Below are 12,876 nucleotides of genomic sequence, written 5' to 3' on the forward strand. Positions count from 1 at the left end.
GATTTATTACAAATCAATCAATCAATCAATCAATCAATCAATCAATCAATCAATCAATCAATCAATCAATCAATCAATCAATCAATCAATCAATCAATCAATCAATCAATCGTTTTAAACAGTAGTGCAGCTCACAATTTTTTTCAAAAGTGTAGCCGGAGTGTAGTCGAACTACTTTAAATTATGAGCAGCTTGTATCTTGACAACCTATATCTTCACAGCAGCTCCTCACAACTAATTTCCATTACAAAGAGCCAGCAGAGAAAGCCAGCGGAGATGTCCTGAATGGGGAATTCCTTTGTAGATGTGATAGTGAAAGTTGAACAGTTCAGTAACAGTAAGCTTAAACAGCTTTCTAACAACGTCCATGGCCTCCACACCATCCTCGCGAACCTTCAAAGATCCTCCGCGATCCTCTTTCACACAGCCTGAAAATCTGATGCACCTGTGGCCCTCTGTTCTTTAGCACAACCCAGAGCATGCTGGGATTAAATATGAAAAAGGCATGCGAAGCAGATCGGCGGCAAAGCATAGCTCGGGCCTCAAAGAACAGCTAGGATCCTGGATGGTCTTCATTTGAAAATAAGACAAGCATGTCTGACGAAATACAGGGAGAGGGGAAACTTTCCACGGGACAGCAAGAGCAGTTAAACCAAAACCAGACAGTACGTCTAACAGAACACACACACATACACACACACATATAGACACGTCTCATCGTTAATGGAGGCCACTGTCCCATGCGTGGCGTGTGGAATGCAGGCTGATATGAATGATGACAGATTATCGATTGAAGATAGACAGCGCAGATGATGAAAGTGGCCAGTGTTGAAAAGCACAGCTTTCTGATGGCAACGTCAGTGTCAAAACTTTGGAAAATAGGCCTTTGTTAATGCCAGTGTGAAATGTGGCATGATGTGAAAGAGCTATGACGCACGCTGGTAATTAATATACACTGACCCTGATAGCATAAAAGCATTTGGTCACAGCCTGAGCCGCTTAACAATGCAGACAGTTACCAATTCTAGAAAAAAAAAGAGCGAGTTGATGTACAGCTGACGGTGATTGAGATATGCTCATAAAAAAATATGAGATAACAGTTTCTTTGACGCATGGATTTTTTAATGCATTATAGGTCGGGATTCTTAACGCATTGCAATGGTTGCACAATGCCTTATACTCAACTCTATCCATTGGGATCAATATTTATAACAAATTAGGGGTGTGGATAAAAGGTAATCTAAGAAAAGGTATCATATCAGAGTTTTATGGGTGGCTGAGAATGAACCCGAACATTCATATTGTAAAGTTGAATACATAAAAGGAAGATTTGCAGTCTGAATTTTCGTATGAAGATTGGGAAGTAGCCTGCACTGAAGCTTACACTATGGGCTCTATTTTGACGGTCTATGCACAGAGCGCAAAACGCAGGGCGCAAACGCTTTCAGGGCGTGTCAGGACGCGTTTTTGCTAATGTAAGGACGGGAAATCTGCCTTGCGCCGCGACGCATGGTCTAAAAGGATTGAGTTTATTTTCTTAATGAGTTATAGGTGTGTTTTGAGAATAAACCAATTAGAGTCTCATCTCCCATTACCTTTAAGACCCAGTTGCTTCGTGCCAAGAGCGCATTCGCTATTTACAGGACGCAAAGTAAGTCAAAGTGGAAAAAATGAGCATTTCACTAGCAAACAGTTAACAGTTTAACAGAAAACTGTTAAACAGAGCATCTACTGCATGAGAATGAGAGATAATGGAACTACTTTCACTTTCGCTCTTGGATAGGAAAACCTTTACACACAGACATCAATTAGTCTATAAATAAATAATTTTGTTTGTTAAGCGCAAATATTCGTTTCAAAACTATTTCTAAATTCAGTTCTAATTTCCAGCAAACGAATAAATGAACAATAATAACAAAATGTGCTCAAAAACCTGAGTTATATTTTAAAACTTTATATATTAAACATTAGTTTAATCAGTCAACTAATATTAGAACTTAATACATTTAACAAAACAATAATAAAGTAATATTTTAGATTTTATTTCTTAGCAAAGTATTTTAAATATAATGTAAAAACAAGAAAGCTTTACTTGTATCCATACACTTTATTCTAAACATTACTGTTTATACATTACTTTATTATTATTTAAACATTACTTTATACTAAACATTCTAAACAAACAAATGTTTTAAAGGTTTTAAAAACTATAATATACTAAATATATATAATAATAATAATAATAATATATTATAATTATTATATTATAATAATAATAATAATAATAAATCCACATTTATATAGTGCTTTTCTGGGCACTCAAAGCACTTTACACAATGGGGGGGAATCTCCTCATCCACCACCAGTGTGCAGCATCCACCTGGATGACGCGACGGCAGCCATTTTGCGCCAGACCGCACACCACACACCAGCTAATTGGTGGAGAGGATGTGAAAGCCAATTGGAATATGGGGATGGTTAGCAGGCCATGATGGACAGAGGGCAGTGGGCAGATTTGGCCAGGATGCCGGGGTTAAACCCCTACTCTTTTTCGAAGGACATCCTGGGATTTTTAACGACCACAGAGAGTCGGGACCTCGGTTTAACATCTCATCCGAAAGACGGCGCTCACTGAGCAGTATAGCGTCCCTGTCACTATACTGGGGCATTACGACCCACACAGACCGCAGGTTGGCTGCCCCCTGCTGGCCTCACTAACACCACTTCCGGCAGCAACCTAGCTTTCCCATGTGGTCTCCCATCCAGGTACTGACCGGGCGCAGCCCTGCTTATCTTCAATGGGCGACCATGTGAGAGTTGCAGAGAGCTAGCTGCCGGCGAACAATGTAGAACAATCTGTCCAGGTCGGTGTCCTCAGCAGTAAATACACGGAGCACTTTTAAACAAATGTTATTTTAAGGAAAATGATTAAACCATTATAATAAAAAGAGTGAAAAATGACCTTTTTAAATAAAAAGTTAAAGTTTTATTGAGACGATTGTTGGTGATTGAATGGGTTTTGGCTAGATTGGGTAGCAATACATGAACAAAGAAGAATTAAGACCTGTTTTAAATAGATTTAACACTAACAACACAATATTTCAGTAGATTTAGGACTTTTTAAGGCCTAAAATTTGGATTTTGAAATTTAAGACATTGAAAGGACTTTTTAAGACCCCGCAGAAACCCTGTTTTATAATTGTATTCTTTTTCAATTTCGCAAGACATAAAAAAGCAATTGAAGTAAACAATCATACAAACTCCTTTCTTTAAGTCACACGACAACAGCTGTTGATGTAAAAGTGATTGTGATAAGGCCATCCTATTGACAAACTACAGATGAGATTAGACATGTCCCTTTCCCAAATGCCCTCATCTGAGAGCACGTCTTAGCAGACAAGAGGATGTTATAAAAACATGTGGTCTACAGTGTATGTGCTTTCCTACACATATACGCGACACATATCGGCCCTCTCTGAAGATACAGATCAACAACTGTTTACGAACACTCAGCCAAAACAAAGAGAAAATAATTGCACATGCTTCCTTAAGCCAAACATTTTTTTAACTCAAACCATGTTTATCTGATGTTTTATAGGGGTATAGTCTACAGTACTTTCAAATAATCTATGATAAGCTCAGTGTGACATGCGTTTTCAGTTCATTAAAGACCATTTTTAATGTCACATTCTGTATTGTTTGCAATTTGATAGCTGTGGCTGGACGATCAGTCAAGAAAGCATTGCAGTTGTCCAGTCTTCCCAGAACCAGAGCTTGACGGAGAAGTTGTGTAGCATGGCCTTTTAGGAAGGGTCTAATCTTTCCAATAATGTATACGTTAAATGTACAGGATGATGATAGACAAGGCAAATATTTTCTCAACTCAAACCATGTTTATCTGATATGTTTTGTAGGAGTATAGTCTAACAAAAAGCTACTTGTACCAGCATTAGCAGGAACAGTTACAGATAAAAAAGCTGAAGAATAACAACGTGCAGATACAAACCGGTGTGTTTATGATTACATCACAGCAACCACAATAGATAATGCTCATCTGAGGGTGTTTTCAGACTTCTATTTTGATTGATTAGATCTGAAACAGGGACATTATATGCTACTTTTTTGTTTCAGTTTGCATTCATTTCAAATCTTCATGTAAGTGATGTGACTATAACAGTTTTCTAATAGTTCACTTGTTTATATTCCTCTTTGTCTTCAAGATGGCGTTCATTCTGCAGGCTCCTTGTGGGTCTATCTGTAGGCTACCATTACACAAACAGCCTTTATTACTTATTTTAGTATATTTAAAAGTATTTATAAGTTGTAAAACTAAATAAGTATAATAATACTAATAATATTGTGATGCACATAGAGGAGCAACCAGAGAATATTTTAAGGTAAATAGACAACCTGTGAAATAGAGACAGCTGTGAAATACACTAGCTGACTAAAGTCGTCGCCTGAGTTTTAGGAACAACAAATAACAACTTGACTTCTAGTTGATCATTTGGTATCAGAAGTGGCTTTTATGAAAGGCAAAGGTCTCTAGATTATGCTTTTTTTTACCTAAATATAATATGATCATGACCTGATTTTGAATTAAGTTTTAATAAGGACAGTGAGGTCTGACTTTGCTTAGACAAAAGTCTTGTCACTTAACAGAAATAATATACAGTATAGAATATAAAGTCATGCTGCAGTGAAAAAATAATTAATACTGTGTCTGACTCCCATGAGCTTGGAGGACTGCATGCATACATCTCTGCAATGACTCAAATCCCTTAATAAAGTCATCTGGAATGGCAAAGAAAGCGTTTTTGCAGGACTCCCAAAGTTCTCAAGATTCTTTAGATTCATCTTCAATGTCTCCTCCATCTTTTTCCAGACATGCTCAATAATGTTCATTTCTGGTGACTAGGCTGGCCAATGCTCGAGCCCCTTGACCTTTTTGCTTTCAGGAACTTTAATGTGAAGGCTGAAGTATGAGAATAAGCACTATCCTGCTGAAGAATTCGCCCTCTCCTGTGGTTTGTAATGTAGTGGGCAGCACAAATGTCTCGATACCTCAGGCTGTTGATGTTACCAACCACTCTGGAGATCTCTCGCACACCCCAATACTGAATACAACCCCACACCATGAATTTTTCTTCACCAAACCTGACTAATTACAGTGAGAATCTTGGGTCTAGTAGGATTTCTGCAGTATTTGTGATGATTGGGATGCAGTTCAACAGATAATTCACTTTTCCAAACTTATTATTTGTTGCTCGTACAACTGGGATCGACAACAAGACTTTTGTCAGGTAGTGTATATTCATAGAATCAGACATTGCGGATTTTTATGTAAATCATTAACTGTAAACAACGGCAATGATTTATTATTTTTTATTAAATACTAATGTAAAAAAGTACAAATTTAAAGTGTAATAAATTGTTACCTGGTCAACAGTAAGCTAGCCTAACATATTTGGGGAATATCTGTAAATTTAATTTCCCCAAATTCTCGAAGACTGTTCAGTTTTTTTTTTTTTTTTTACATTACTATGGTACTTTTTTATCATCAGTGATATACATTAGAGTTTTATATTACATCTAATGTCAATACATGATGATTATTGCATTGTTTCAGTGTTGTGCGTTAACATGATGGTGTTTAGTAGTTGTGTGAATGACACTAGATGATGACTTCTTGATTTTGTGAATGATGTTTGATATGAGCATTGGTTCAAATTAATGCCTCATCAACAACATCATCTTCATCATCATCATCATCATCATCATCTGCTTTTGATTGTGTCTTTATGCACCACAAAAATGTTTTGTGCTTTTCTTACTTAGATTTTCTGTCTTGTTTCTAGTCCAAACATCTAAAAATTCTTAAATCAAGAAGCATTTTCTGGACAAGCTGTCAGGATTCTGCCACTCTGGTCTTGTAAATTCTTGTTTTGGTGGCAGAGTCCGGACACTCTCCTGTCCTGTTGTGCTTGGGTAGTTTTCTTGAGTCGAGCACTTGTTTTGTCATTGTGTGTGTCTCTGTATGAGCGCCATTTGTGAACACCATGGACCGTGCGCGTTCCCGCTTGATGCGAGTGCGTGAGGTCTTTGCGTGTTTGCAAGTGCGTGCTCCTGTCCGGGTGTTCACATTCGTCTGTCTGCAGCATGGTGTTTCATTCCCAGCGTCTCAGTCCAGTTGGTTTCGGTTTTGGTCGGCACTGGGATGAAACATGCACGCTGCGTGTGTGAGTGCATGGTGAGTGCTTTCTTTCATCGTGTACTCGCGTCTTGCGTTCAATCTTCTGTTGGGGTTGTGTTTAGCACGTGGTGCGTGTTTACATGCACCGCGTGCTTGTGTTGTCATGAACACATGGTTAATGAGTTATCTCATTGGCTGCGTGTTCTAGTTTTGTTTTATGTGAGCGCATGACTTGTGTTGTCTCTTTGTGTCATGTGCTCTCCTGTCTATAGTCTAGTCCCACCCTCAATGTTAACCCATTATTAGTTAATTGTGTTCATCTGTTTGTTAATTTACTTCTGTTTATAATTCCCTCATGTCTGCTGTCCTGTGCCAGTTCGTCGTCTAAACTCCCCCTGTGTTACTGCTCTAGTCTTGTCTCGCCAGCCCAGCCAAGTTTGTTTATCTGTTTGTGTTATAGTTATGTTTTTCCCCCTCGGGGTGGTTTTTGTTGTTCTTTTTGTTTCATTTTAATTAATAATAAATCATCCTCTGTTTGCATTTGAGTCCTCGCTCCCTCATCCTTCCCGAACCGTGACACAAGCAAAATATATTTTCTTGTTTTACGAAATAATATGGTAAAATAAAGTAAGTGTTCCCTAAAACAAGCAAAATAATCTGCCAATGGACTAAGAAAAAATAGCCTATGTCAAAAGGAAAAACTAAAATAATGTGCTTACCCCATTGGCGGAGCATTACCACACTTTAAATGTTACAATAATGAAAACCAAAAATGTCCTTTTTTCACCCTAAATGTTACAGAATTGAATGAATTATGATGCATGCTTGATTTGTTGGTCTGTTGGGTCAGATTGTTTTCTCACCTCAGCAGAACAGCTACAGATTCATTTATTTTTTCATATGGGCCACGACCATTTTGTTTAGACTAAATGCATAAAATGGCTAATAATAGTTTGTTTGTTTTTCTTTGACCTTACTGACCTTATTCTTCACATACAAGTGGGCACCACCATTAGAATCTTTTTGGCTCAAGACTTGTCTCACATTACTTCCATTGATTTTTAGACATTAAAAACAGCTTGATGTTGCAAACTGATATTTTCGTATTATATTTTACTCCTTTTTATGTATAGACACGAACACTTGTTTGCAAGTAGTTTGACCGTTTTCTGTCGTTTACTATTCCGAGTCATTTCTAAAGTTGACAACTGAATCTGAAGTTTTAAAACAATTTTAAAAACGAGCGCACTTTCAAATTTCAGAATAAGGCCAATAGCAATGTAATAAATGTTTTCATTTTCGTGCATCAAGTAGCTACACTGTGATGATTTCAATGCACCGTTTGATTGTTTTGGGCAAATGGATGTTGGTAGCTGGCGCACTCGAGTATTACTTAAACTGGTATTCGCATCTCTTGGGTACAGTCTGCTTTGACATCAATGGACTTGAAGTCATCAATCTCCACCGAGTCCCAGCTGTGATGAATATGTATTTTGTCATCAATATTCAGCGTGTTGCTACCTCTATTGAAAACTGACATCGGCGCCGTTGCTCTGAGCTTCAAAACTTGCAGATCACACCACCAATGAACGTTAGGAATATTAAGCAGAATGAAGGCAAAAGAGCAGCCATGGCCTCTCTTCATGCCAAGGAGTCACGAGTACACGGACGAGCACCCGTTGGTGGACCGATCTCGCCCGTCCAAGAGATATGAAATGTGGCCGATGTGACTCCACGCAGCTTTGAAGAGCTTTTTTGAGGAATCAGGATAGCAGCAGAGCGTGCTGCACAAAAGAATGATGAAAGAACCAAAGATAAACAAAGGCTTTCAAAGGCTGGAGTATTGAGACATCAAACGCAAAGTAGAAACAACACACAGCATCTCACCTCAGCTGACATATTGACAACAGCAGCCTATGAGGAGAGAAGAGGTAGGACAAGAGGAGGGGGCTACGGGCGGAGAGGTTGGCGGGGTCAGCCTAAACCAACAGAATGGGAGAACCTAATTTCCAATGACAGAAGGGCCTTTCATCTGGGGCCCTGCCTGGAAATGTGCTGTGTTTAATTATTAAAGAAGGGTCTTACTCTGTAGGGTCGGCATGCATTTGAAGTCTCTTAAATTCAGCCCTGCTGACAGACTGCGGCCGGTTGTCTCGGTGTGTTCTTTTACCTGTATGACAGCCGCTGAATGCTAATTTGTAATGAGCAAAACTCATTGCCCCTGTGCTATGGATGGACGCGTGCCCTGGCTCATCTCAGACACAGTGACAAAGTCCTTCGCGTTCTCTGGTGGTCTGGCTTTCATCGAAGACTGTAAGACTAGCTGTCATAAATATTTTGTGTGTAAATGAAATCCACACATCTGTAATATTAAAAAACCTAAAGGAAAACGGATTGTACTTGTAGGTGTACGAGGGAACATTTCCAAAATCTGCGATTAGAACAGACGCAGACAACATTTTCTTTGTTTGTTTGTATATGACAAATAAAGTTACGGTGGGTGTACTTTACAAACACGAAATAGAAATTCACCACGAACATGAAGACCTGATTACGAGCAAAAATCAAAAACTCCACTGTCAAAATTACCTCACTGCTGTCACAGGCATTAACAAACAAGCGAGAGCCATTGATCGCAAACAGTGCGTGATGAAATCCTGATTCCTGACTGAAGGAAGTTCGCCGAGCAAAATGTCTTGGCACTTAAGCTCCCACACACCGTCTCAGAGGAGTTTCTTTTATTCCCTTTTTGAGAGACGTCCATCATGAGCTGTAAAAGAGGTTGAGGTCCATTTTCGCTGTGGATATGTGTAAGTGTATCTAGTAACACCTTGATTAGCTTGTTCAGGTGTGTTTGATAAAGGTAAAGGCTCCTACACACCGGGACGCTTTTCGTTTACGTTTATCGTCAGCGTTTTACGAGACGTTTTTCCGCATTCAAACCCAAGCGATTTTCACTGGCGTCAAGCAGAAGAGTATGCAAAATCACTCCTTGACGTCAGATGGTGCTACACAACTTTAAGCTTCCGACACCCGCTTGTAACACAGAAGAAGAGGAAGAGAGGAAGTTCACACACTTGTTGTTAGTTACTGGTGACTCGAACAAGCATAGATGGTTCAAGCAGCAGTTCCAAGCTCTAGCGATGAAGAAATGATTATTGTTCAGCAGAGGAATAAGCAGCTTCACGTTCATATCCCCTCTGGGCTTCATCTTCAATGTGCGCTCGCATTGACAGTTTTGCGCTTGAGCGCCTCCAAGTGCTGTTTACTGTAACTTTAGCAGCTCCATGCAAGTGAACAAAAGTGGCAATCTAATTGGAGAAGGTTTTAACGCAGCGCGTCAAATGAAGTTTCATAAACTAATTTCGAGAGAAGCATGTGATACGATTGACTGCAGCTGGCCACCCATCTACACTCATTAGCTAGCCAATCAGATTCATCCAAACTCACTATAAGTAACCTAGCTAAGAACTACTCCCTTATCTTCGTTTTCCTGAAGAAACCCCCCATCCACCCCTTCTCCTTTTTTCCTCTTTCGCCGGGGGGAGCTCTCGAGAACACCTGACCTCGTACTCCCCTCACATGCTCTATGGACCTGGCCGGAGCCTTGGGCTCAACTATCTCCGAGCTCATGGTTCTCTCCTGGGACATCATGCCAAACCTGCTAACTTGCTAACAAGTTGTCAAACAGTATCTAAGTGTGAACTCTTGAAATAAAAAAAAACGAGCATGAGGCGTTTTTTTTTTTTTAAATGACGCTTTTGCGCCTGGCGTTTTGCACATTATTGTGCACAATCACATTGACGCCCTTTATATAGTCACGAGGCGTTAAATGACGACAGAAAACGCGAGCAAAAAATGTCTAATAAAATTAGCTTAAATCTGCAGGACACCGGCCCTCCAGGAACAAGTTTGGTGACCACTGCACTAGCTGTTCCTACTTTCTTGCTTAAACTGGAACTTGCAGACTTCTCTATGTAAACTAATCTTCTGTTTTACATGGGTAGATGCTGCCATGGTGTGTAAGTTGTAACCCACCTTTACGTCAGAACTAGGCTTTGTTTTAACTTGGAAAAAAAAATGCATGTCAAACAACTTAAACCCAGTTTACACTGCCGGATAAATGTGACCCAATTCCGACTTTTTTGCTTATATGTGACAGAAAAAGAAAGAGTAAAAAAAGTGTGTAAAAGAGAAAATAACGCATGCATTCAGATATTCAGAGATCGGTTTCAGGCCTCCTTCATATGTGGAAATAAATCAGATATAAATCGGATATGTGACAATAAGATCTTGTAAACAGGTAGGTACGTCATTAAACTTGCAACAATGTGGTACTTCTCCGCGGTTTAATGGCATAGAAGGAAGAGCGTGTGTGGAAACGCCAACATGGTAAACAACAACAACACAGAAAACATGGAGAAGGAAAGTGGTCAGTGGTCAACGGAAGAGGTTACCTGCCTTCTTGCCCTGTGGGTAGTTGAGTCCATTCAAGATAAGATTAAAGGGTCCTACAGAAACAAATCTGATTTTGAAGATATTGCGGCTGCAATGGCAGAGCAGAGCTACAAACGTTTCTGGCTACAGTGTCAGTGGAAAATAAAGTCACTGAAATCGAAGTACAAAGGAGTGAAAGACCACAAAAATGGGCGAGTTACATTCCAATGGTGGAGGACACCATATATAAACCATAGGCACAAGCTGAGATGCCGTTTCCCTCCTCCTCCGCCTCCAAAATCATTTTAAAGTTGGGTGAACTTTGCATAAGAATGATTACGACATAGCGCCTGTTGTTGGTGTCCCGAGGGAAAATCCTCCTGCCAACATCAAACAACAGCTCATCAAACTGGGCTTGGCTTAGTTAGAATCACAGCTGAAAGCCTCTATCATCCAGGTATAGTTTCTGGAAAAGTTAATGAAGTCACAGAGCTGTGTGCACCTCTGAAATCACAATCTAGTGGAATCAGACATGGCGCCGAATGAATCTACATTAAAACATGATTTAGTGCACTCAGACACGGCGCCGAAGGGATTTAAACTGTTTTTCAGCATTCCTAAAGCACATAAAGCACAGTTACTCTCTCAATAAAATCCATGTTAGCCATTAAGAAATGAAACTAGTCCTCCTATTGGATCTAATGCCACTGATCAGTCATCAAATATCTAAAATGAAAAGTACAGTTTCTGAGAACAGTACTTGCTATACAAACCCCTTGTTTCATGACAGAGAATGCCACAGGTAGCTTATATATTTAGACAACACCCAAAACCATTCAGCATTGTTGGTGATTGTTTGAATGCACTCACAGTAGCCTGCATCTGGCCGCTGTACTCAGCCTCCATCTTGGCGAGCCGCTGGTTGGTGTCCTCCAGCAGCTCCTGGATGTTCTCTGTGTGCTTCTTCTGCAGCTCAGACTTCTCCTGCTCCATATGGGCCACCGCCGCATGCAGCTGCCAGAGAGAAAGGAATCAATGTACTTAACACCAATTGGTCATGATCTTGTTCTTTCTCAATACTTCATTATGTATAACCTGTTATATTTTATAGCATGAAGCAAGTTAACTTGGACCCTAAAAAGTTCAAAGTGTCTTTCCAATGAAATTTATTTTTGTAGCTCACTGGGGTCAAGAACGGGTACTATTTAAACAGTACTTATGATGAATATCATCTTTTGAAAGCTGTTTGGACAGAAATGTGTGTAGGTATAGTGTGTCCACAGTCATATTGAAGGGATAGAAACACAATAAGTATTTTTTTTATTTCCTGATGTTAAAATAGGGTCCAAATCGCACCCATTTTGAGGCCCACTGCAATGTGACATAAGAGTGCCGATTCCCCGCCCACCAAATTGATTGCCAGCCGTGTATTAACATCTCTGTATTAACGCGTATACTCATATCAACAAGATAGGATGTGCGCAAAAGAAACTGAGATTAAAAGATCTGTTCAGCGCTCTGTGATCATCAATCATCATCAAATGTGATCAAGAATGAGATTTACAAGTTTAAAACGTTTTTAAAACAGTACATGCTTATAATTGTAGTCTTTATCACCACAGCCGCATGAAGCACAGTTATAAAAGAAGACGATTCAATCCCGGATATAGGACGTTAATTCAGGTTTATTTTGTAAGTTAACATAATATATGGTAACACTTAATAATAAGTTTAAACACTATTAAACAAATTATTAAAGTACTGGTTCAAACTTTAGCTAATGAAAACACAACTGATCATTGTTAGTTCAAATTAACTTAGTGCGTTAACTAATGGTAACAAATAATTTGGATGGCTATAAGGCATTAGAAAATGTTATTAAATTCTGTACAAGTATTGTTCATTATTAGTTCATGTTAGTAAATACACTAACGGTCAAAAGTCTGGGGTCAGTAGGATTTTTAAATGTTTTAAAATAAGCTTATCCTGCTGAACAAGGCTGCATTTAGTTGATCAAAAATACGGTAAAAATTATAAAATTGTGAGATGTTATTACACTATGAAATAACTATTCAAAAGTAGTTTACAATTTATTTTATAATGTATTCCAGTGATTTTAATGATGAATTTTCATTATCTACGAAGCTTCATTAAACCAGTCTTCAGAGTCACATGATCCTTCAGATATCACTCTAATATTATTATTATTATTATTATTATCATTGTTATTATCGTTAATATATTAT

The 12,876-nt window shown here is 38.9% G+C and overlaps 1 protein-coding gene across 14 annotated transcripts in view; it reads right to left on the bottom strand.

Moving 5' to 3' along the window:
- The window catches only part of cep112 (centrosomal protein 112), a 349,706-nt gene that overhangs the window by 242,933 nt on the left and 93,897 nt on the right, over window positions 1-12,876 (bottom strand). For all 14 annotated transcript variants that reach the window (XR_015479978.1, XR_015479979.1, XR_015479977.1 and 11 more), the window contains exon 12: window positions 11,501-11,644. Coding sequence is in view for 4 of the 14 variants with exons in the window: in NM_001327791.1 (NP_001314720.1) it covers window positions 11,501-11,644 (144 nt within the window). In the remaining 10 variants the exon portion in view is untranslated. The remainder of the gene's footprint in view (window positions 1-11,500; window positions 11,645-12,876) is intronic.

Source organism: Danio rerio, chromosome 3 (assembly GCF_052040795.2).
Source record: "Danio rerio strain M-AB ecotype USA chromosome 3, GRCz13ab, whole genome shotgun sequence".
Taxonomy (NCBI): domain Eukaryota; kingdom Metazoa; phylum Chordata; class Actinopteri; order Cypriniformes; family Danionidae; genus Danio; species Danio rerio.